Here is a 26,592-nt window from a genome sequence, read left to right as displayed (position 1 = left end):
TAAAAAATTTTCCGTTGCTACTTCATAACTGCTCTTTTGCTACTATTATGAATTGTTAAGCCTGATTTCCTTAACAACAGTGTTACTAACTTAACTTGTAGTGATTCACTTGACAGATGTGGCAAGAAAAATGGTAAAACCGGGCAAAACCCACAACAAACTTCTCACTTAACAACATAAATGTTGGGCTCAAGTGTGGGCTGGTAAGTTGAGGACTACCTGTATGTTAGGCTTGAACAAAAACAGGACAAGAGGTGAGGGGTCTCCATTTGTCCCTATTCCATCAGGGCAACGTTTGCTTCTTATGGAAGGCAGAGAGATCTCCGCCGGATCTCTCACCAGCGGGGCAGCTCAATCGAGTCTGCCGACTGTCACTCTTTCAAGGGTGCTAGAGGGCAGCGCCCAACCCTGGACTTCCTTCACTGATCCCAGGAAGCTGCAGGCTGGGCCATAAGGGCGAGGCACCCACGGGGTCGTCGGAGAACAAAGCCAGCTGTCACTCAACGTGCTGCCGGGCTTGTTCATCCACCTGGCTTTCCTGCCTCCTTACCAGGCTCAGGAAAGGGGCACAAAGAACAGCTGAAATGCACCACTTCAGTGCCCACCAGAAAGCCGCCAGCTTTCCCACGCCAAGGCCCCAACTGCCCGGCTTCTTCGCCCGCTGCCATCACCCACCTTTATGACCAGCTGAAAGGCGAGTGGCGCCGAGCTTCCAGTGGCTGCATCCTCCCCAGTGGCATCCCCGAGGGCTCCCGCTTCTTCTCGCGCTCCCTCCTCTACTTCCAACTGGGCAAAGCAGTCCTGCTTCTTCGCGCCCCCCACCGCCATATGTCTACTACACCCGAGGGCCGCGGCTGCAGAGCTGGGCAGGCGACAAGTGACTGACTAATCCCAGAGCTGGCAGCATCTTGGCAGGCGAAAGGAGTGCCTTAAGGCCACACTTCCCAGAAAGCACCAGCTGTTTACGGTGCGGAGACTGTCGCTGCAAAACGCCTCCCTTTCCATACCAAGGTTGGCGAATGCTCCCGTTGGCTAACATCAGGCGAATTAATTCCCCTCTCTGGTTATTGACTCTAGGCCCTACAGGATTTAGGCGACCCTGTGAAAGGGTCGTTTGACCCCCAAAGGGGTCACGACCCACAAGTGGAGAACCACTGCCCTAAGGTGTCATGTAGGGTGTATTTTCAAAAGGCCTTATCAGGTTGGCATGCGAGACGGTTCCACCACAAAACTGCGCTCGACTAAAGCGCGCTCGATGAAACCGCGTACCTGACGTCATCACAGTGCGACGAAAAAAGCACGCTGTGAGCGCTAAAGCTAAAATTAACCCCTAAACCTAAACCTAACCCCCGAAACCTAACCCTAAACCTAACCCTAAACCTAACCCTTAACCTAACCCTAAACCTAACCCTAAACCTAATGCTAAACCTAACGCTAACCCTTAACCTAACCCTAAACCTAACCTTAAACCTAATGCTAAACCTAACGCTAAACCTAATGCTAAACCTAACGCTAACCCTTAACCTAACCCTAAACCTAACCCTAATGCTTAACCTAACCCTAACCCTAAACCTTAACCTAACCCTAACCCTAACCCTAACCCTAACCCTAAACCTAACCCTTACCTTAACGTGAATCGGCTTGCTTTCAAAGCGCTTTTTAAAGCGCCCTTTTTTCTCCGCGGTCGCTGTTGTCGCGCTGCTGATGACGTCAGCGACGCGCTTTAATCGGGCGCGCTTTAGTGGACCGCGGTTTTGTTGTGCCACGATGCAAGACAGTTGGCCTTGACCAAGACCAAACATCAGCCATCAGCATGTGCAGAAGATGGTGAGAACAAAACTTCCTTCTACATACTCCTCCAGTACCATATAATTCCCTTCCCAAATACCACGCCCCCACCCTCCCCGTTTCTATGGCAGCCGATAGCAAGCAAGCGAAGCAGGGGCTGACAGGAGATCTTATTTTCAGGGAAACAGGATACATAATTGTTTCTCATCTGGAAACAACTCTAAACCATAATCTGGTAAGAAAAGGCCAGCTGGGGAAAACGCAGAATACAAGGATTAACATTCCCTATTCATCCTCAGGAATTCAGAAATAGGTTCCTTTCTAATCATGAAGTTTTCATTTACCTATCAAAGTTTTGTTTTTAAATGAGTGACTACCGCCACATCCATCAAAGATCTTGGAATCAAAATAAAGTGCGAATTGCATAAATAAATTTATGAGCTAGTGGGGAAAATAAAAATGAGAATATCAATTTCTACAGCAGGGAGGTCCAACCTCGGCAACATTAACATGGCTGGCTGGGAAATTTTGGGAGTTGAAGTCCACAGGTCTTAAAGTTGCCAAGAGTGGACACGCCTGATCTAGATAGTCAAACTGAAGCCAATGAGGAAGGAGGAACAATCACAGAAACTTTGAAAGTCCTTCCCCCACCACACTCATAAAGAAACTTTTAAGTAGCAAATCATACATTCTCCATACAAAAATGTTGTGGCCCAGCAGGTGCCGTTGGAGCTGCCACCAGACTCCGACAGCGAGGGGCCCTCTGAGTCAGCTCTGGAGGAGGTGGAGGACCCTGGTTCCAACTCTGAGCAGGGCGCAGAGAGGCTGGTTGGCCACCAGGAGGCTCCTGAGCGTTGGATCAGTGGGGAGGAGACAAGGGAGAGTGAGCCAGAGGCCAGTAGTGAGCTGTTCCTGGATGCACGCCATCAAAGAGCTAATAGGCGTCAGGAACAATTATGCAATTACAGGAGGTGATTGTACTCAGCTGGTGGTCATTAGGCTCCTCACCAGACTATAAAAGCTACTTGTGCAGAAGTCAACGCAGGATTGAATGTTGGAGGACATTACTATGAGCTTGGCAGGCTGGATTGCTGCCAAGCCTTATCTATGTTTATTGCTGCCTGAGTTTGTCTGAGTTGCTGCCAAGGTCCTTATCTGTTTGTTCTGCTTGGCTTTCAGCCACCGAGGTCTGAAAGCCTCTGAAAGGACATTCCAGTTAAACTTGTCTCAGCATTCGTTACTGGACGGAGGAGGGGGTCAGAACACAAAAGTATGTTCTGCTAGGGCTGAAAATAATTCCTAGCTCTCCAGGAGCTTTGGGACCTCATGATGATAGCTCTGAATTTATGGATTAATGATCTGACCGACTTTGCGTAGAGTAACCTTGTTTTGATAATCTTGCTATTTATTTCTTAAGACTGGAATATCCAATCCTGCAGTTCCTTCATTAAACAGTTTCCGTATATAAAAAAGAAATTGTGCCCTTGAAGCATATTCAACTCATGGTGACTCAAGGGATATAATCTCTCAGATTTCCTGACAGGAACCCATCTGACAAGAACTTCCAGAGGCCCCTCAAGACTTGGTTTTGCCAGCAGGGATGGGTGAAGTAGTGAGGTAGCTCTACTATTTCTAACAGAACTTCATATATTATTCTTTGTTGTAGTTTGGTGTTTATAATTTTTAATGCATTTATTAAAAATTTCAGGTCTGTTGGGTAATGCCCAGAGACACTCATTGGTGAGATGAGCGGTTAAATAAATTGGTGTAAAAAATTACAAATAAAATAAATTTTAAAAAATTCACGTCAGCCACCAATTCAGGCATCTACCACACTTACAGTAGAAGATTATCACACAGGATGGCATATGGCTTTACAAACATTTCTGGCTTATTCTAATGCTTGTATCGTCAATGAAATCTGGGATGTTTAGGTTGATAGGGGTTTCTCTAAAAGATTCAATTCAATTCAATGTAATTTATTAGATTTATAGGCCGCCCAATCCCGGGGGACTCCGGGCGGCTTACAAAAACAAAAAAAGAAAAACAAAATAAAAATAATTTAAAAATTCACCAACAAGCATATGTTCTGATCGGGGCCAGACCCTACATAATAAGGTCAACAGCCCCAGGCCTGCTGGAACAGCCAGGTTTTAACAGCTTTTCTTTTTTTTTCTTTTTTTAAGAGAGCTTTTTTATTTTTCTTTAAAAAAAAAAACCACAAACATGTCATCATTTGTCAATCATTAAGACATTGAAGTACAATTTTTTTTTTTGTTGTGTATACCCCTCCCTCCCTCCACCCCCCCATCCCCCCTCCTCCTTCCCCCCCCCCGACTTCCCAGAACCCGTACACGGTGTGGATTTTTAACTAGCACAGTCTAAAATCTATTGAGAAAAAAGAAATAAAGAAATTAATGACATTCTAGATTGAACTTAGCTTCTTCTTACTGAACTGACTTTTAACAGTTTAAATCATTTCTGATCTTAAGCATAGGCTAACTGGAATTTCTTAGTCCCGTATTTATTTTGTATATAGTCAATCCATTTTTTCCAGTCTCGTTTATATCTCTCATTTGAATGATCTTTGAGATATGCCGATCTCAGGTTTTAACAGCTTTTCTGAAGGCCATGAGGGTGGGTGAGGTCCAGACCTCTGGGGGTAGCTGATTCCACAGGGTCGGAGCAGCCACAGAGAAGGATCTCCTCCGAGGTCCCGCCAGCCGGCACTGTCCGGCTGACGGCGTCCTAAGGAGGCCCACCCTGTGGGATCTTATTGGCCATTGGGAGAGAAATTGAGTAATCCCAAGCATTAACTTCCAAGTATTCCAAGAAATAAGTAAGTACATAATATTTACTGTACATCATATGCAGGGGTGGGTTTCTCGCCCCGTTCCAACCGGTTCGGTTGGAACGGGGCCAGCGGCGTCCTTGTGCACGCGTGCGACGCGCGCATGCACGTGCACGGCACGCGCATGCATACTAGCGTCTGTGCGATGCTCCAGCTGTTCCTGGAGGATCGCGCAGGCGCTGTATGCGTCCTGTGCATGCATGAAAGCGCAGAACTCGTCAAAACCAGGTAAGGAACTCGGGCGGGCGGGTGCGCCCTTCGCCATTCCCGGAAGTTACTTACTTCCGGGTTCGCCGACCAACCGGTTCGCAGGTACCGCCGCGAACCAGTTGAAACCCACCCCTGATCATATGTCACCCAGCTTCTGGAAACTCTGGGACTCCACTTTGGGTAGTCCAGTATACTCAGAATGGAGGTGAAGCCCCCTCCCAAGAATCTGCAAAGGTTTCCCTGTAGAGTGTAGACCACCAGCTCCCTGCCTGATTTCTTCCACCACACTCTAATATTTCGTGTTCTGGTTGCTTGGATTCTGGCTCAATCACAGAACAACTGAGAGCAGAGTCTGGAAACTTTTCCTGCTGAAAGCTGTAACGAATAGGCCTTTTTCTTGCAACCCACACATACTGCCAATCAAAATGACAGACAATCATGTACAAATTCAATAACGTAATTGTTAAACGCACTGCCTGGATGGAACTATACACTGTGCAGGCAAGGCGTCACATATTTCAGCTGGCCAGATATGATTTCTGGATTGAACTCTTCCCTATCACCCCAGCATAGGTGAAGTCATTATTTCTTTTTCAGTCTGTGTAGATTTTATAGTTGGAAGATGTGAGAATATCTTCCACAGCTTTTCAATACCTTCACGGAATCATGGGAAGAGAGTGAAAACTGAAGTAGCGGTCCTTCCCCCCCTCCCCCCTTTATATTTTGTTTTGTGACTTTTTGCAATGTTAGACCTCAGTAGAAAATGAGAGGTTGACACTCTGCCCCCCCTACTCCTTCTCTGTATGTGCTGGAGATCTTGAAAAAAATGGAAAGGCAGACTCTGATTTCTTCCCTGGGACGATGTATTTCCTCCCTAGTGTTACTGTTTAATGTATGAACAACTCGAAAGAAGGATGGCTGCCTTTGTGCTAGGCTGAAGCAGGAAGAGATTTATGATCCCTGAATCCTAGCTAATGAGACCTGCTGGTTTATCAAACACAGCATCCTGTTTCCCACATTGGTTTGCTAGATGCTCTAAGATACCAGTAAGCATAGCAAACAAGATTATACGCTCAAGGAAAATGGGGACTCCTCCAAGAATACATTTAATCCCATTGAAAAGAGAACCAAGGTGTAAGTCATTATCATACCTATTGGCAATACATTTAATTCTCCATACTAGGTGGAGTACAGTATAAAATTCATTTATTTTTATTTGTTAAAATGCGTATCCCAGGTTTCCCCGGGGAAGCTGATGCTCAAATACTTAAAGCCTTCATTTATCTCAGTCTTATAATCGAATGAAATACATTAGATTTTATAACTCATTTTATAAACATCTGCATCTATTTTGTCTATCTGTTTTGTTTTAATTTTTCCATATTTAAAAAGTTGAGATATTTTAACCTTTTTATGTAATTAAAAAACTCTAACCCTTGAGTATATTGATTGCCCTTTTCTTTGCTCGTTGTCATTGTCAGTATGATTTTATTGCAAACAGAGATTTGTAATTAATTTGTAATTTAATAATTTTATATGCCGCCCAATCCGGTAGGACTCCAGGTGGCTTACAAAAACAAGACTAAAAGATAAAAAGTTAAAAATAGGAAGAGAGGAAAACAAATTTAAAAGCAACGCGCCATACACTCAATCTTGGTGAGGCCGGACCTCGCTCGTGAGGTCAACAGCCCCAGGCCTGCCGGAATAGCCGGGTTTTAGTGGCTTTTCGGAAGGCTGAGAGAGTGGGAAGGGTCTGGATCTCTACGGGTAGATCGTTCCACAGGAGATGCAATAAAGAATTGTATTTAGGTATTTGAATAACATCCACCTTATTTTCAATACTGCAATCATAATGCTTAACATGGGATCTGTCTTCTTCAACGCTATTGCATATAGTCATTAAATAGCCTACCACAATACCACATGGCTTAGTGTACTTTCAAAGGCCTGTGAACAATCTCCACTTTAAGGTTATTCAGGATTATTATTTTTTTTAGTTATGGTGCTAGCATGTTTCAGTTATGAGTGTCTCAGAGACGGACTGGACATTATTCAATATGCAATTGGGAAGCAGCTATGAAAAAACACTTCAAGCTGTGTTAAAATGTGCTTCAACATATTTGGCATTTAATTCCAGCTGTACCCTTCAGAAGTGCTTGGCAGGATTCTCAAGCCCTACCAGTGAACTAGTGGCACATGTTGTAATCTTCTGTCAGGCAAATTCTGTAATCAAAATGAGGCAAGGCTCCACAGCTATTGGCAAATGAAATGAAATGTTCAAGCATCTGGGTTACTGTGCACCACAGTCTCATTAAGAGAAGAAACTGCGACTATAGCTACCAAAAAAAAAAAAAAAATCACAGAAAAGATTATGTCGTAACAGGAAATGAAAGCATCAGTTCAACCTTGTCTTGGCCTAGAGGCAAAGTGGTATCAAGGCAATATAAGAGAATATTTTTTTGAAAAATAGATATGAAAGAAACGGAAAAGAAGTAATAATAAAGGAAAGGTAGAATGACAACCAAAAAAAGGTATGAGATTTTTTGTGAAAAATATATTTGAAGACAGAACTACCTCCCAACAGAATGAGTAGAAAGTAAGTCGATTTTTTTAAAATCTATGAATCATAATTTTTTCTAATATTAAAAAAGGACGTGGAAGCAAAATGAATTAAGTTACACAATGTCACAGAAGTGTGTGAGATGTGCTAATAGAAAGCATGAAAAAAAAACCTTCAGTAGAATGATGACTTAAAAGTGACTGTGGATGAGAAAAAGACACGTTAGCGGGTGACAGCTGCAAAAATTATTATGGGGAAAATAGAGAAAAAGTTAGTGGAAAGAATATAATTAAGGGGAGCAAGGAAAAGTAAATTTAAAAAGAAGCAAAGAAAATGCAGAGTGGTTTTGATGGAAATTAAAGTCTTCTGGAAATAGGAAAAAAGAGTAAAAAAAAACAACAAGGTTCAACAGAGTGAACAGAATTGTAAATATTTTTTTAGATTTTAATAGGAAATTCTGGTAGAGAGTTAGTGGATAGCCTACCATGTATTGCCAGAAATCTATTAAATAAATTAAAATGCCAATGCTGGCACTCAATCCCGACAAGACCGAGTGGCTATTGATGTTGCCCCCCAAGAATGGACCAGATATTCCATCTCTTAGCCTGGGGGGAGAAACTCTTCACCCCTCAGAGAGGGTCCGCAACTTGGGTGTCCTCCTGGATTCTCAGCTGACATTAGAATACCACCTGTCAGCTGTGACCAGGGGGGCTTTTGCCCAGGTTCGCCTGGTGCACCAGCTGCGGTCCTACCTGGACCGGGAGGCACTTCAAATGGTCACTCATGCTCTCGTCACCTCTAGGCTTGATTACTGCAATGCGCTTTACTTGGGGCTGCCACTGAAGAGTGTTCGGAGACTACAATTGGTCCAGAATGCGGCCGCGCGAGCGATATCGGGTGTACCTAGGTACACCCATGTTACACCTATCCTCTGCGAGCTGCACTGGCTTCTCATCGGTCTCCGAATGCGCTTCAAGGTGCTGGTCATTACCTTTAAAGCCCTACATGACTTGGGACTTGGATATCTGCGGGACCGCCTCCTGCCACATACCTCCCAACGACCCATAAGATCCCACAGGCTGGGTCTCCTCCGGGTACCGTCGACCGGACAATGCCGATTGGTGACTACTCGGGGGAGGTTTTTCTTTGTAGCTGCCCCGGCCCTGTGGAATGATCTACCCACAGAGATTCGGACCCTTCCCACTCTCTCGGCCTTCCGAAAAGCCATTAAAACCTGGCTGTTCCGGCAGGCCTGAGGCTGTTGACCCCAAAATACGGTCCAGCCCCATTTAGAATGGAGTGCATGGTGTGTCGTATTTTATATCTATCTTTCTTCCCTGTATCTTATTTTCTTTTCTTTTTTGGTTATTTTTGTATTGTAAGCCGGAGTCCTACGGGATCGGGCGGCATATAAATGTTATTAAACTTATAAACTTATAAACTTTTTGCCCATTCTGCTTTACGGGAGTGAGCATTGGGTACACATCCTATCAGGAGGAAAGCAAAACTTGAATGCGCAGAAGTGGGAATTGGTTACATAAAAAGTACATAAAAGAAGACTACAGATACCAAATACAAGTGGCATGTATCAGTAGCTATGGTGAAGTGGTTTGTCACATGGAGAGAAGGAACAAGGATCGAATTACATAATAAATATATGAAAGAAGATTGAATGGCTTCAAAGGAAGCAGAAGGTTGAGAAAGATACAATTGAGTGGAGGTGATGAGATCCTGAAAAAGAGAGAAATGAAAAGTTTAAAGAATGAACAGCAACATATGAAGCAGTGAATTAACCTAGTGGAAGCAAGACTGGGTTACAATTATAGGAAGGTATAGAAAGGTATTGTGACTGATGCTGGCATACTCTATATTTAAGTTTTCTTGTTTTTTTAACTCATGCTTTAATTTATTTCCATTATTATTATTTTGTGTATTTTGCTTATTCCAGAAAGAAATGGCATGATCTCCGGGAAAGAGGAGGGGTAGCAGCAGATGAAAATTATATTAATAAAGTTTAGATTGTGAAACCTGCATGTGTTTAGATTTATTAATCAGGACTGGTAAATAGTCTTTTATTCTTTTTTTGGGGGGGAGCAACACAGTCAAAATACAGACATGCTGGAAATGATGGGAGGGAAGAAAGGAAATTTAAGTTGTGCACTTCATATTCATCTTTCTCTAAAGTCACGTTACAGCTTGTGCTGCATCCAACACTATTAAATAATCAAGAACAAAAATAAAATAAGGATAAATACAACCAAATTCCAAACTTCTGAAACACAACCCTCCTCCAACAAATATGCAAACGATTATAATCATTTTAAAAAAAATCTGGAATTGAATACTGGAGAGCATTAAATTGCATTTAAGTAATTATGGTTCCCCTCCACCTTCCTTTGCATATAACAAAGTTAAAGTATTATCACATCAAAATATTTTAAGCTCAATGTGCCTTGTTTCAAATTTGAAGCAATTTCAACTTAACTTCAAAACGGGCTATTCTGACATGACCAATTGTGCAGAGACTCTTCCAGGCATATAAGAAATGTTAAACTCCACTTAATTCACCAGATCATATTTTTAATAAATATTACATCCAATTTCAAATTCTGATTTAAAAATTAAATCATCCAGTTTTTAACTACCAAATCATGAAATATGATTTAGGGGATAATCCAATTACCTCTTACCTTTCACATATTCAGATACACTCTGTTCTTGAAGTGAAAAAGGTGTTTGCCACAGTGTCCATCAGAGTTTGTCATTAATGTTCATAAATGGAAATGTCCATGTGGCAGGGAGCCATGATTGAATCATAGTTTTCATAAACATGTACATATTTATAATGCAATTATATGCATTTCCACTTAGCAATAATATTTTATTTATGTATTTATTTTGCTCCCATTTTTATTTTTTTATAAATAACCCAAGGCAACAAACATACATAATTGTTGTGGCCCAGCAGGAGCCGTTGGAGCTGCCAGAGAGGGGCCCTATGAATTGGCTCTGGAGGATGTAGAGGACCCTGGACAAGGTTCTGACTCTGAGCAGGGCACAGAGAGGCTGGTTGGCCACCAGGAGGCATCTGAGCCTTGGACCAGTGGGGAAGAGACAAGGGAGAGTGATCTGGACACCAGAAGTGAGTTGTTCCTGGATGCCTGGCACTGAAGAGCTAATAGGCGTCAGGAACAGTTGCTCAGTTACAGGAGGTAATTGCATCCAGCTGGTGGTCATTAGGCTCCTCTCCAGACTATAAAAAGACTGCTTGTGCACATGCCCCTCTTGCAGAAGTCAATGCAGGAACTAATGTTGGAGAACATTATTGTGAGCCTGGCAGGCTGGATTGCTGCCAGGGCTTATCTGTGCTGGATTGCTGCCCAAGCTTGTCTGTGCCGCTTTGCTGCCAAGGACCTGTCTGTCTGTTAATTAAATGCCGTAACTTATCTTTGGCTCGGAGTGTGTTGGTGTGGGACAAGGGGGATCAGAACACATAATACTCCTCCCTCCTCCTATTTTCCCCATAAAAACAACCCACTGAAGCCGGCTGGGTTGGGAGAGTGTGTCTGGCCCAAAGTCACCTAGCCTACTTTCCTGTCTAAATCAGGAGTAGAATTTATGGTCTCTCAGATTCCAGCTTGGTGCATTCACCACTAGACCAAGCTTCAGCTGAATTTATACCATCAAATATTTATAGATCATAAGGAATTCTGAAAAAATATGCATTGAAAATGTTTTTTTTAATAAAATGTAGTCCTAAGCATTTGTATCATAAATATTGTGCACAAGGACAGACTCCACCTTCCTATTTTTTTCCAACATGGGAATACAAGCGCAGACAGCTGCTTTCTACATACCTGCCACAACCCCAGAATGTTATGTTTGAGTTCTGTTAAAATCAATAAGTTTGAAGCGAACAATGACTAACTTATTCTATTGATGTGGGCACATCAGAATTCCACTCAATCATCATATAACAACGGCAGCCAACTTTGCAGTGCAAACAAAATCAGGCACATAGACAAAACTTTCTTTATAATGAAAGGGCTTATTCATTGGTTTTGTCCTTGGGTGCATATGTGAGCAGGTGTTGCATGCACATACAAAGGCATCTTTAAAGACTGAAAGCAAACATAATTCAATGAGACATTAAATCCAGAGGTAGATTTTTGTCTGTGCAAGTCATATCCAATTTCTACAATGAAAATACAAAGTGCAGACTCTTAGAAAGCACTTGATTACATTAGTTTGTGTGGAGCCGAGGTGGCGCAGTGGTTAGGGTGCAGTGCTGCAGGCCACTTCAGCTGACTGCTATCTGCAGTTCAGCGGTTCTAATCTCACCGGCTCAAGGTTGACTCAGCCTTCCATCCTTCCGAGGTGGGTGAAATGAGAACCCAGACTGCGGGGGCAATATGCTGACTCTGTAAACCGCTTAGAGAGGGCTGAAAGCCCTATGAAGCAGTATATAAGTCTAACTGCTATTGCTATTGCTAGTTTGTGTAAGAGTTGAGCACTAACCTTATGATACTTCGATTAGTAATGAGCCAATCAAGATAACTACGTTTGGAGGTAGATTTAAAGAGGAAAAGTGGGAACGGCAAGTGAATTCATGGTAGAACTTATTCTGGGAAATGACCAGGCTGAATCCAAGGGAGGGGTCAAACACATCATTAGTTATGAGTCCCTACACACCCACAAGACAGCCAAGTCCAGCTCACCTTGAATACCTTTCTATTCATAATTCCCATTAATTTCCCTTGACCATTAATAGTTCAGATTCTTGTAGAGAGCTTGCAATAAATCTTGATGCTCATTTGAGCTGCCTGAATCTCCTGAGTCCCTGGCACTTGACACTTACACTGGCAGTAGCCTGGCTCTGTTAAAATTGATTCCCCATACTGGCAAATCCAAACTTTTCTGTAACGTCTCTTGCAGGAGAGCTCTGCACAACCATTCAAGGCATTCAAGAAGTGAAGTATCAAATGAACATTACAAGGTTGTAGGGTAAAAAAAAAGTGAACAGTGTGCTCACAATAGTGCAACCGAGACTCTGTCATTTTCGTGTATGTCACTCCCCCAGCCCTGCAGAGGAAAATAGCTCTAATACTAAATTTAACAGAAAATTATTTAATCACAATATTGTAGATACTGAAACCTCAGTTCTAACCAGAGTAACCGTCCTGTTGTCTGACATCCAGTCCACTAGCAAACTGAGACAAGCCCATAGTTTACTTTGGCTTTTTATGGAGTAAGCAAGTGAGCAGAGATTACTTACTCTCAATCCACTTACTACATTACATTCAACATAACAGTGTGCCTCCTATACAGGGGTGGGTTTCAAAAATTGTTTGAACCACCTCTGTGGGCGTGGCCTCCTTTGTGGGAGTGGCTTGCTGCCCATGTGACCGGATGGGAGTGGCTTGCCGCCCATGTGACCGGATGGGAGTGGCTTGCCGCCCATGTGACCGGATGGGAGTGGCCTGCCACCCATGTGACCTGGTGGGAGTGGCCAAGACGATGTTATTACTAGATATTACTAATTACTAGATATTATTAATATTACTAGATCATTATTAATGCATAGATAACTGTGGGACATTACACACCCACCCACATCCACAAACTATGACAGTGCTAGGAAAACACCAAAAAAATAAAAATCCCCCCCCCCCCCAAAAAAAAAGAAAGACTGCCAATGAAACCAGTTTTTTTTTTTCCTAAGCCTAAGAACAGGAAAGACAAAGTCACTGGAATAAAAACCAATGTGGAAAATTATAAAGGACAGGCACTCACAGAACCATCAACCACCTCAGAATTACCTAAACAAGTAAGGTGACCAGATTTTCAGATTGGTAAAGAGGGACACCATTGACCGGGGGGGGGGGGGGGGAGCTAGGCCGCAGCAGTTACTGCCAGCCTGCGACCTTGCTAGGGACGTCTGGTCACCTTAATTATATACATCCTCTCTCTCTCTCTATCCATCCATCTGTCTATCTGACTGCCTATCTAGTTATGGTATCCCTCTCCCTCTTTCCCCCCTCTCTTTCTCCATCCATCTATCTGCTTGCCTACCTATCTCTCTCTCTTTCTCTCTATCCATCCGTCTATCTGCCTGCCTATCTGTCTATCTAGTTATGGTCTCTCTCTCTCTCTCCCTCTCCCTCCCTCATTATCATCTATCTCAGTGTTTCTCCACCTTTTTATAAAAATATTTTTTTTATTTTTTTTGTTACATAGACGACACATACCCACAACAATAAAAACAAAACAAAACAAAAAGAAAAAAACCCATCATCACATATAGCATGTCGTTTGGTTACAAGTGTTTTAACATTTATCATTCTTATACATTTATTATTTCATTTAATAGGTTATAATATACAGTTTGGGTTGCTTTGTTTACCATCCCTTCCTCCTGTTATAACACCACCTTATTTTCCCTTTCTTTTCTCCCTTCCTCCCTTCTCTACTTTCTTCCTTCCTGCTCTCCTTTCCCTTCCTTCTTCCTGTACCTTTCTCCTACTCCTGCTCTTCCTCATCCCCTTCCTACCCTCTCTCCTCCTCTTTCTCTCCTTTCCATCCTCCTCTCCTTACCTCTTTCTTTTCACCCTCCCTCCCTTCTCTACTTTCCTCCTTCTTCCTCTCCTTCCCCTTCCTTCTTCCCTTCCCTTTCTCTTACTCCTGCTCTTCCTCTTCCCCTTTCTACCCTCTCTCCCCCTCTTTCTCTCCTTTCCATCCTCCTCTCCTTACCTCTTTCTTCTTTCCCCCATCTTCCTTTCATTCTCTCCTCCTTTCTCCCTTTCTCCCAACTCCCTTTCTGGGAGTTGAAGTCCACACACTTTCAAGTCTCCAAGGTGGAGAAAGACTGATCTATCTAATTCATATAATTATTTCTCCCTCTCTTTTTCACTCTCTTTCCAGCGCACACACGCAAATGCATAGGGCAGCCCACCTCACACACAGGTAACTCCGGGCGGCTTACGGGAAGAGGACAGCCGACCACTCACCCACGCGGGGGGGGGGGGCAGGATTTCGCCAAGAAAAGTTAACTTTCCTGCGAAAGGGGCCGGCAGCCTCTCAGCTCTTCCCGGCCGGGAAGACCTCCCCCCACTTCCACTCCTGCGACCCTCCTCCCGCCTCCTCGGAGCTTCAAGCAAGCTAACTGGGAAGGCTGGGGAAGAAGAAGAAACGGAGGCGCGAGGTCAGCGGTCCTTGGGGGCGTAGCGGAAGCCCTGCAAAAGCGCTCCTTTCCCAGCTCGGCTGCCGTTGTTGCTGCTCATGGCAGAAGGGGAAGAGGAGGAGGAGGAAGAGAAAGCAACGGGGCAGTCCCTGCAGCCGCCGACGCGGGAAAGGTGCGCTTTGACAGGGCTCCCACAGCCCTGCTAAAGCGCCCCTTTCCCAGCTCGGCTGCCGTTGTTGCTGCTCATGGCAGAAGGGGAGGAGGAGGAGGAGGAAGAGAAAGCAACGGGGCGGTCCCTGCAGCCGCCGATGCAGGAAAGGTGCGCTTTGACAGGGCTCCCACAGCCCTGCTAAAGCGCCCCTTTCCCAGCTCGGCTGCCGTTGTTGCTGCTCATGGCAGAAGGGGAGGAGGAGGAGGAGGAGGAGGAGGAGGAGGAGGAGGAAGAGAAAGCGACGGGGCAGTCCCTGCAGCCGCCGACGTGGGAAAGGTGCGCTTTGACAGGGCTCCCACAGCCCTGCTAAAGCGCCCCTTTCCCAGCTCGGCTGCCGTTGTTGCTGCTCATGGCAGAAGGGGAGGAGGAGGAGGAGGAAGAGAAAGCAACGGGGCGGTCCCTGCAGCCGCCGACGCAGGAAAGGTGCGCTTTGACAGGGCTCCCACAGCCCTGCTAAAGCGCCCCTTTCCCAGCTCGGCTGCCGTTGCTGCTGCTGTGGGCGGAAGGGGAGGAGGAGGAGGAGGAAGATAAAGCAGCGGGGTGGTCCCTGCAGCCGCCGAGGCAGGAAAGGTGCGCTTTGACAGGGCTTCCTCTCCGGAGAGGTGTTTTTTAAAAAGAAAAACCCTGCAGGCACCCAGCGACAGGGGCTAGGAACCCGGAAGTTAATTACTTCCGGGTTCACTGACGAACCGGATCGCAAGAACCGGTGCGAACCGATAGGAACCCACCCCTGCTCCTATAGATCAAAAGAGGGATGAATGAATAGATTGCTGGGTTTATGTGGAAAAGAAGATACCCATCTGTTGTGGCCCAGCAGGAGCCGTTGGAGCTGTCACCAGACTCCGACAGCGAGGGGCCCTCTGAGTCGGCTCTGGAGGAGGTGGAGGATCCTGGACAGGGTTCCCACTCTGAGCAGGGTGCAGAGAAACTGGTTGGCCTGAGCCTTAGACCAGTGGGGAGGAGACAAGGGAGAGTGATCCAGAAGCCAGCAGTGAGTTGTTCCTGGATGCATGCCATCGAAGAGCTACTAGACGTCAGGAACAATTACGCAATTACAGGAGGTAATTGCACTCAGCTGATGGTCATTAGGCTCCTCTCCAGACTATAAAAAGACTGCTTGTGACACGCCCTTCTTGCAGAAGTCAACGCTTTGACTAAAGAGAATGTAACCACCTTGGCAGGCTGAATTGCTGCCAAGGTTTGTCTGAATTGCTGCCAAGGTTTGTCGGACTTGCTGCCAAGATCCTTGTCTGTTTGTTTTGCTTGGCTTTCAACCACCGAGATTCTGGTCTTGCTAATTAAAGTACATTCTAATTAAGCTTGTTTCGGCTTTCATTACTGGATGGAGGAGGGGGTCAGAACACCATCTCTATTCTATTTGAGGGGTTGCCCATCTGAATCTAAAGTAAACATAATGAGATAGAAGAAAAGAGAGCATAGACCTTGAAATTATGCATTAACGCTTTACTCTTGGAGAGCAGACAAAATGGTGCCCTGCTTCTTGTGTCTAGTCCAACGTGGTGAGATTTGCTGTGATTTCATTTAAATTATCACTGGGGCTGTATAAAGGCTACACAATGCACTTCAAGGGTCAAACCAAGGCTTCCAGAAATGGCCCAATCCATTCTGGATCATTTGGAATTGTGGGGATGATGAGGAAGGGAATCTTTGTCAATCTCAAATTCTGGAGCAGGATTCCAAAAAATGTAGGCCCGCTTCCTCATTATCTGGTAAGGAAGCAATTCAAATGGATGCATTTTTTTTTCATTTTTAAATAGAACAGAATGATATTAGAAGGGAAACTGAATCTGTTCTTATTACCTTTATGCTTTCTGAGCTATTCCAATTCTATGCTACATATCACTGTTGCTGTAGCCTCTCTATCACAAAATAGCCTCTCTATCATAAAATAAAAATCGATTTACATGGGAAGGAATCCAACTAAGAAGAAACAAGAACAGAATTTCAAGTTCTTTATTTCCAAACTGAACCACGGCTTGCTCGGGAATTCTGGGAGTTGAAGTCCATAGGGAGTTAAAAGTAGCCGTAGTTGCCCATTCCTGATCTACATCATAAGTCAAATCATATGCTGAGATTTTAAGTGACTTTAGAAATAAAGCTGAAGTTAAAAGTATGAAAACTGTACTTTTTAAAATTACCGTACAGGTAAGCTTACCTGGATTAGAGAAAGATCCTCACTATGCAGCCTGAACAAGTAATTTCTAGAGTGAAAAAGAGGAAATAGCAGTTATTCAGACTATGCAGATAATATAACTCAAAACCTAAGAAATAAAGATATTCTTGGTTCTGAAACTTAATCCCTCTTACAGAATAGCTTGACTGGCACAAAAAAGTAAGCCAGTTTTCCAGAGAATTCTGGTTTGTTGTTTGCTAACAATCTCACAGACCCATCAGGTTTCATCCCTCTATGTCAGTGTTTTTCAACCTTGGCAACTTGAAGATGTCTGGACTTCAACTCCCAGAATTCCCCAGCCAGCGAATGCTGGCTGGGGAATTCTGGGAGTTGAAGTCCAGACATCTTCAAGTTGCCAAGGTTGAAAAACACTGCTCTATGTGACCTCAGTAACTGAGGCTCATTAGCAAAAAAAAAAAGAATGAATTTATTAATTTAGCATTATGAAAGGACCAACCCTTGTTTTGTTATTCCCAGCAATGAAAGCATCAGGAGCCCTGTATTTTCTCAAGTACACAGCCTACTTTGAATTCCTCCCTCCCTTCCCCTCCCTTCAGAGGTGGGTTCCTACTGGTTCAGCCAAATAGGCAGTAGCTTGGTGGCCCTCGTCCTTTCTCGCCTGGACTACTGTAACGCTCTCTACATGGGGCTGCCCTTGAAGAGCACCCGGAAACTTCAACTGGTCCAGAATGCATCTGCACGGGTTATCATGGGGGCACCTAGGTGCTCCCATGTTACACCCCTTTTAGGTGGCCTGCACTGGTTGCCGGTTGTCTTCCGGGTGCGATTCAAGGTACTAATTATGACCTTTAAAGCGCTCCATGGCTTAGGCCCAGGGTACCTGCGAGACCACCTACTGCCACCCATCGTCCAGTGCGATCCCACAGAGTTGGCCTCCTCAAGGTACCGTCGGCCAGACAGTGTCGGCTAGCGACCCCCGGGGGGAGAGCCTTCTCTGTGGGAGCGCCTTCCCTCTGGAATGAGCCGCGCCCGGAGCTTCGTATAATCCCTGACCTCCGGTCCTTCCGACGTGCCCTAAAAAGTTGGCTTTTCCAGCAAGCCAGCCTGGCCTGAACAAAATAAAATAAATTATTAATCACTGTTAATTTTAATTTGATATTTTTAAAAATAAAATGTCATTGTCAATTTTAATTGGATTTGGGATATTCTATTTAATTTTTTTTAACTTTTGTATTATGTGTTTCTTTTAATGTTGTACGCCATCCCCACCCGGTCACATGACTGCCAAACCATGCCCACAAAATAAGCCACACCCACAGAACTGGTAGTAAAAAAATTTGAAACCCACCACTGCCTCCCTTCCCTCCCTCCCAAATATAACTTTCACTTTACTGGTAAATATTTCTGCAGTTCAGTACTTATTGTACTATTTACACATCCTAGTGTGATACGCCATTACATTCTAAAGGAAGGAGGCAATGTTTGAAAGATGATGGGTATTTTCTTATTTGCATTAATATAATGAGGACATACCCAGAGCCAATTACATCACGGCAATGTGAGATTTGCTTTTTCTAAGAACCAACAACCTGCAGATCATCACAATTTTGTAGGAATGCAGTTTTAAAAGTAAATTCCTTGACGGTTCACTCCATTTTTTTCACCGTCACCTTTTTTTCTTTTCCTGCAATGTTCTCCATTACCATATTAATTCAGAGAATGAGCCTGACTTTCTAGAAAACACACACCAATTATTTTAGAAATGAACTCACTGTGGGTCCTACTCTTACAATGCAAAGAGATCGTGGGTTTTTTTTTCTTTTTCATTTATTTTGTTCTTTTCCTTTCCTAAGCTATCATTTACCTCCAAACCACTTCAACAAAACTATAGAACCGTTTGCTGGTGAAAGACTGGAGCAAAGTGACTGATTGGCTGATTGTAAAACCCACACACCTATAATTTAACAAAGTATAACAGTGGGAAACCTGTAGACCATGAGTTACACTCAGTCTCCAAAGCTCTCCAAGATCTTGAGCAGAAAATTCACCAACAAAATGGTTGAATTTGGGCAGCGTGCGGTTATAGCTTTTGGTTTTTGCTTTTATTACTTACTTCTGGGGTGGAGAGGAAGAGAACGTTAGACAATTTAGGTACATTTCTATTGCAAATAGGATTGAAATAGAGGCATTCTATAAATATTCTTATTATTATTACTCATTTTATGGCACTGAAAAGCCTGGTACCAATTTGCCCTCTGCTCTGAAATTCGTTTTCAATATGAGGTGAAGAATAGATACCTAAGACAGAAGTCAGTTTCTGTTCCAAACTTTTTTTTCAAGTACCCTAAATCACAATTTAGATATATATATGGCAGCCACAGAACAAGAGGCAATGTAAATTCCAAGTCCAAGGAGAACAGAATGGGAAGGAAGACCTGTGCAAATATTCTTCAGCTCTGAGATTTCTGCTAATAACGCTGTTAGATTGGAATGCATGGAATTTAGCAATAGCAATAGCAATAGCAGTTAGACTTATATACCGCTTCATAGGGCTTTCAGCCCCCTCTAAGCAGTTTACAGAGTCAGCATATTGCCCCCACAGTCTGGGTCCTCATTTCACCCACCTCGGAAGGATGGAAGGCTGAGTCAACCTTGAGCCGGTGAGATTAGAACCGCTGAACTGCATGTGAGTTGCACATGGAAATAGCAGCCACTGAAAGGCAGCCCAGTGTGAAAGGGTGCCTTAAATATGCAAGCCCTTTTCTTCGCTCCGAAGATCTGGAGTTTCAATACTGCTGGGGTCCCAGGATAACACAAAGAATGGGATTCCTTGGAACAGCTGCCTAATGGCCAGACCTACAGGGAAGAGCCCAACTAACATCTGCAAAAATGGACCTGGAGCATCCACTCTGAGCACAAGAGCGCAGAGGTCCACAAGCCAGCTCCAGGAATAAAGGATTAGGAGGGTGGAGCTCAGATGCTGCAACTCCTTAGAGAGGGAGTGGAATAGGTTTCCAAATGTGAATGGACTGTGTTTGGCAGCAAGAGCTTAGGACATGAGGAAGCAAGAATGATTCAGAGCTTTCAAAATACAGGAAAAGATGGTGCTAACAACAATAGTGATATGAGAATGTTGACATAGAATGTGGGGGTGGAAATACAGTATATGGATGAAATAAGATAGTAGTTGTACAAAATTTGTAATTACAGGAAAAACTCTAAATTAAGATGGCTGCAGGAAAAAAGCAGGAAAGAGACACAAACATACGAGTTAGTATTTAAATTATAAATAAAAAGTAGGAAAACTGTTTGAATTTGCAAAATAAACTAATCCCTAGTGGGACAAAAACAAATATTTTTGCCTGCAGTCTCTATCAGCTTAAGAAAACCCCAATAACTGGGAGAAGTAGGATGATGAGAATGGTTTGGGTAGTGTCTCATTTGTTAGAGAACAGGGGTCCCTGAGCCTCGGGCAGTGGCCCACTACTGGGCTGTAGCCCGTTCAGAACCAGGCCGCTGAAGTGGCAGGCAAGTATGTGCACGCACGGAACTCCACTTACACAAATGAAGCTGTGTGAGCACACTTCCTGCCCCTTGGGTGGAACCATTCCCCCCCCCCCCAATCTGCAAAGCTGTAAAGGTTGGAGACAGCCATTATAGCCATGAGCCGAGGTGGCGCAGTGGTTAAATGCAGCACTGCAGGCTACTTCAGCTGACTGCAGTTCTGCAGTTCGGCGGTTCAAATCTCACCGGCTCAGGGTTGACTCAGCCTTCCATCCTTCCGAGGTGGGTAAAATGAGAACCCGGATTGTTGTTGGGGGCAATATGCTGACTCTGTAAACCGCTTAGAGAGGGCTGAAAGCCCTATGAAGCGGTATATAAGTCTAACTGCTAACTGCTATTATAGAAGTTCTGATTCCAATAGCAATAAAAGACAATCAGACATGGTTAAGTAACCAGCAGAAGGATGCCATCTCATGAAAAATAATGAGCAACTGGAGATGTGATTGTGTTGATGCTACGTATTACCATATATGGTGGACTTGTAAAAAGGTTAAAGCATTCTGGATAAGAATATGGTGGATTATGCAAAATATTCTTAAAAAGAGGATAAAGTTTACTCCTCAGTTATTCCTGTTAGGTATAATTACAGACTGTACAGTTATAGAGACTAATATGATTTTGAACCTTACAACGGCAGCAAGACTGTTGGTGGCGCAGTAGTGGAAGAAGGAAGAATTACCTACTATTCAAGAATGTAACAAACTTAGCAGAGATGGCTAAAATTTCAGCATATTTGAAGGACCATCAGATGAGAAATACAAGCTGGAATGGAGAAGATGGATTGACTATATTCAGAATAAATATGGGACTAAGAAATTCCAGATAGCTTATGAGAGCCGAGGTGGCGCAGTGGTTAAATGCAGCACTGCAGGCTAGTTCAGCTGACTGCAGTTCTGCAGTTCGGCTGTTCAAATCTCACCGGCTCAAGGTTGACTTAGCCTTCCATCCTTCCGAGGTGGGTGAAATGAGGACCCGGACTGTTGTTGGGGGCAATATGCTGACTCTGTAAACCGCTTAGAGAGGGCTGAAAGCCCTATGAAGTGGTATATAAGTCTAACTATTGCTATTGCTATTGCTATTAACTTATTTTAGAATATGGATGTTAATGTTTATACCCTTTATTTGCTCTGGGAGATGGGGGGGGCTTTGGGGGGGAGTTGGGTTGGGGGGGAAGGGAGGCATATATTTCTAAAACTTTTTTCTTTTAAAATTTTCAATAAAAAAAATGAGCAGGAAGCTCTGACATTCTGCAGTATTATTTTGTACAAAGTCAGATTTTAATGTGAGCTTTCCCTTTGAATAGACTTAGACTTACACTTGGAATAACTTTATTGTCACTTTGAAAGTACATGAATCAATATACAATAAAATGAAATTCCATTGCTTACAGCTCTCAAAGGGTCACCACCTCCAATATACACTACATAAACATGACAAAATAAATACAAAATTATGCAAACACCCACGTATATTATATGACACAGGGAAACAACACAGTCTAGTTTGGATGTAGATATGTACATAGTGAGAAAAACAAATCTTGCGAGTTTACCAGACGGATGGCTTAGGAAACAAAGTTGTTACAGAATCTGGTAGTCTTGCTAGAAATACTTTGAAACCTCCTCCCAGAAGGGAGCAACAGAAACAGACCGTAAAGTGGGTGTATGGAGTTTCTAAAAATGCGTTGAGCTCTAAGCACATAGCGCTTATAAGCAGTATCCTGCATAATGGAAAGTGAGCTTCCTATAATCTTCTCGGCTGTCCTTACCACTCTCTGTATGGACTTTCTATCTGAGGCACTGCTGCCACCAAACCAAACAGTGATGCAGTTTGTTAAAAACTCTCTCAATTGTGCCTCTGTAAAAAGTAGCCAGGACATCTAATGCAGTAAATACACACACTGGTTTGCATGCTTCACCAAGGATGACGTGTGGAGAGAGCAATTCAGATTGTTAGTTGTCTGCACCCCCAGATACTCAATACTGTTGACCACCAGTATTGTGATATGTGATGAAACCAAACATTAAGGAAAGATCTAATGCTTTAATTAAAACTCTACATTTAACAATTTTCATTGTTTTCATTGGTAGATTTACATTTATGCTTTGATGAATCAAATACTATTTTACCCATCCGCTATCTCTAGATTGACATAATGAGCAATGATATGGAGGAAGACCCACAATTAAATAGAAATGCATGTATTCCAGTGCATTTCAATTTCGAGCCTTTCCAGGTGTACATAGTCAGATGCTTAGAGAGCTGCTTTCTACCAAGTGAAACTAGGGGCCCGGTCCTGTCCTTGCCATGTCTAACTATGATTGGCAGCAGGGGTATTTCTCATTACCAGCCATCTGCTTTCCTAACTGCAAATAGCCAGCCTCAGTCTGACTCTTTGAATGCAGAAGAGAAGTTTCGCCACACAGCTATGATTCTTTTTCTGGAACCAATGTGATCAGCCCTTTTTTTTATCAATTGGAGAAAACAAAGAACTTGGCTAAAAGGATTCATGCCCCAGTTCAAGGTAAAGTTGCATGATTTATACAATCATGCGTGGTTCCTAAATTGTAATACAATTATCCTAGCTTTAAAGCATTTAAAATTCATTTAACACTTTATTAGGTACAAACTATGGCACAACAAGCATGAAAAATTATTCTACATGGCTGTAGCGTGGTTTAAGTTAACTTAGTCTATCAGTTAAGAGTTTTCTTATTCAGGCATTTAAACATTTTCTTAGGTAGGTAGGCATCAGATAATTATCAAGTTCAAAAGGTGACTTAGAGATCATCTAGTCCTATACTGCTTTAATCCATTGATTAAAGCATTTCTGATAGAAGACCATTCAGTCTCTGTTCAAAGAGGAGGAGGGACTATTGGCACTGCTTATATGTTGCATACTTAGATACTTCAAAATGGAAGAGACTTTCTCTTTGAAATGTATTTCTACTCTATTGATTTGATTTAAATAATAATAATGTACTGTATCCCTAAGCAACCAATGAGCTTACATGACTGACCGAATGGGGTTGGGAGCAGAAAATAAGGGATCAGCCTTCCTCTTTGAGAGGACACTTCACTTTCTGAGATCTTTTTCCCTGCCTGAGTTAGAAACCAAGAGCCAGATGATCACCCCTTTGAAGAGGTTCATTTGACCTATGGAACATCAAATGCTCACACCTAAATTGCATAGCACACAGACTGCTTATAAAATTGTGAATAGAACGATTTCATTTCAATTTGAAAATCTTACTTAGATTTTTTCATCTTCTTGCAGTAGTTTTGCATCTGAGAAAATATTAGAAAGTCAGGGAAGAAAAGCATTGTCTTCCCTGCTCAGCCTCAAAAATTGCCTTCCAAATCTTCACCTTTTCTTTCCCTCAAACCACTCTAGATGTATCCAGCTGAAGACCAGTTTCACGTCCAACATAACTTGGAATAAAACTCCGGTTTCTGTTTCAAATGCACTCTTTCTCCAAGGGCAATAAATCTGCCATGTGTTAAAACAACAGCACAAACTCTCATGCTGGACGTTCATCGTTCAACTGCGTTTCTGATCTCACATTTTCAAGAGGCTCACAGTAATCCCGAATTCAGCGGAAAGCCCAGTAATTCTCTCCCTTCTACGGTTACATATGAAAGAGGCTAAGTAAACAATTTAAATTTTCAACAGAATTGCTCTTGAAACTTGCCACTGTTTAAGGAAGTGAGAAAATATGTAGCAGTATTTATTACAAGCATTGATACCCTACCATTCACGCTACAAATGTGTCCAATTTTACACTGTAAGCATTTGGCTTTAACGCTTATTTCAAAAGAATCATTTTTATAGCATGTTATTTTGGACAGTTTTGATTTGTGTATAAGTCTCAAGCCAGGGCAGTAGAGCTAAAGCTAGATTGGGCTAAAGCCAAAGACAAACAGAGAGGGAATAGATGAGTGAGTCAAGTAGGCTTAAAAGAGGATCAGGGCAGGCAAGTTCACCGCCCGTTCAAGAAGCTTGAAAGAGGAGATATCCAGCGGTCTGCAAGAGCTGTTTCTGGCTTCCTTTAACAGGGGTTGCTGGGAAACAGCTGTCAAAGAAAGCAGATCTATAGATGGTTTTGCCATTAGAAAGTCAAAGCATATGGTATTCCTTAACAGCAAAACAGTCTCTGCTCATCCCCCAATTTCTCATGGGGGCTTTGGGCTACTTACTGGGATAAAGGTAGACATTTTTATGAATATACTGATTGATCATATAAAGATTGATCACTGTATTTGGGGGGGATTGCTTACAAATTTAAATTAATTCTTTCTTAGTGTGTTTTAAAAGTAAGGCTGCATTTGAAAACATGACGAGTGATTGTAATTGTGAAAAAGTAATTGTCTCTGCTGTCATCCTTTAAAACTGTACAGGTAGTCCTTGAGTTACAACCAGTCCAGTGGTGGGTTGCTAATCCCGTTCCAACCGGTTCGGTTGGAACGGGGCCGGCAGCGTCCTCGTGCACGTGCGCAGTTCACGCATGCGTCTTAGCGCCTGCGCGATGCTTCAGCTGCTCGCGGAGAATCGCGCAGGTGCTGTATGTCCATGCGCCTGCGTGGAAGCGCAGAAGCCTTCAAAGACCGGTAAGGAGCGTGAGCGGGCGGGTGGGCCCTTCGCCATTCCCGGAAGTTACTTACTTTCAGGTTCGCTGACCAACCGGTTAGCGGGGACCGCCGCAAACCGGTTGAAACCCACCCTTGAACCAGTCACTTAGTGGCCTTTCAAAGTTATGACGTGATGCCCCCATTTTGGGCACTCAGCAACAGGCCCACATTTATGGCCATTTGCAGCATCTCACAGTCTCGGGACCATGATTTACAAAGTTTCTGAGGAAAACCAGTGTTTACTTCTGGTTTCCAGCAAAAATGCCCCATATGCACATAATGGGTCTGCGTAATGACTGCCACATTTCCTTAACCACTGTCATGTTTGCTAAATCACTGCCCACAAAAGTCAAGACAGTCACAGGATAACTTACCATATTTTTCAGAGTATAAGACGCAGCAGAGTATAAGATGCACTAAGATTTTGAAGAGGCAAATTTTTTTAAAAAAAATTTGCACTCTTCAGACTTCCCAAAAAAGGCCCATTTTTTTGCAAAAACGGGCCCGTTTTTTTGTCAAAAAAAGGGCATGCATAGCCTTTAGGAGGCCTATAGAGTCCTTCTAGGGGCTAGGGGGGGGGAAATTATCAGTCATTTTTACCGTCCCCAGTCCCCAAGAGCACTCTGAAAGCCTCCTAAAGGCTATGCACGGCCAATTTGGTGAAGGGGCGGGGTTTCAGGAGGCAAAAATTGCTGTATTCAGTGTATAAGACGCACCCAGATTTTCAGCCTCTTTTCTGAGGGAAAAAGGTGCATCTTATACTCCAAAAAAATACGGTACTTTATGACCATTACAATTTATGACCAAACTTGGCAGACTCAATTATGATTGTAAGTTGAGGACTATCTGTAATGTTTCCCTGATGATGTGAAATTTTCATTAGAACTACAATTTCAACAGATGCAGTTAAAGCTTTCGGTCCATACTACTGTTGATGATGCCGCAAACTATTTAAATCATAACATTTCAGAGGTACTCTTGTTTTGGGGTTGTTGTTGTTGTTTGCAAAAACTTTTTGGTTTTTTTGCAAAAAGAAAATGCTACCTCTAGACAACAGGTAGAATTTGAAGACAGTTGAAACCAAAGCTAGGATAATAAAAGAGGGAAAACCAGTATGCTGACATATGAATTATAAATTAAGAATTTGCGATGCAGATTTAGAGAATTCTATTACTGTTTGCAGCTTTCATTCTCTGGGTTGATTAAACCTAGCAAGAACCTAGAGTTGGAGCAGAATGGCAGAATTCACCCCTAATGGAAATTGCCAGTTTACAAAGAGGAAGGAGAGGAGGGAGAATTTGCACAATCCCAGTAGGTTTTTCTACCATTTTAGCCAGCTTCATAATGCACATGATGTATAGAAATACTAGGAGGAGAATACTAATCCATCATTCTGATCCATCATCCTACGCTTCAGATGAGTAGTGTGTTTTATCACCCACAC

The 26,592-nt window shown here is 43.2% G+C and overlaps 1 protein-coding gene across 2 annotated transcripts in view; it reads right to left on the bottom strand.

Annotated features, from left to right (window-relative positions):
- SEMA5A (semaphorin 5A) overlaps nt 1-26,592 on the bottom strand; it is a 241,658-nt gene that overhangs the window by 95,391 nt on the left and 119,675 nt on the right. For both annotated transcript variants that reach the window (XM_087721907.1, XM_087721908.1), the window contains one exon: nt 16,977-17,022. In XM_087721907.1, coding sequence (XP_087578033.1) covers nt 16,977-17,022 — 46 coding nt within the window. The remainder of the gene's footprint in view (nt 1-16,976; nt 17,023-26,592) is intronic.

This window comes from Thamnophis sirtalis, unplaced genomic scaffold, assembly GCF_051295495.1.
Source record: "Thamnophis sirtalis isolate CommonGarterSnake01/CBP01778 unplaced genomic scaffold, rThaSir2_p1.2 scaffold_8, whole genome shotgun sequence".
Classification (NCBI taxonomy): domain Eukaryota; kingdom Metazoa; phylum Chordata; class Lepidosauria; order Squamata; family Natricidae; genus Thamnophis; species Thamnophis sirtalis.
This window is presented reverse-complemented; position numbering and strand designations above follow the sequence as displayed.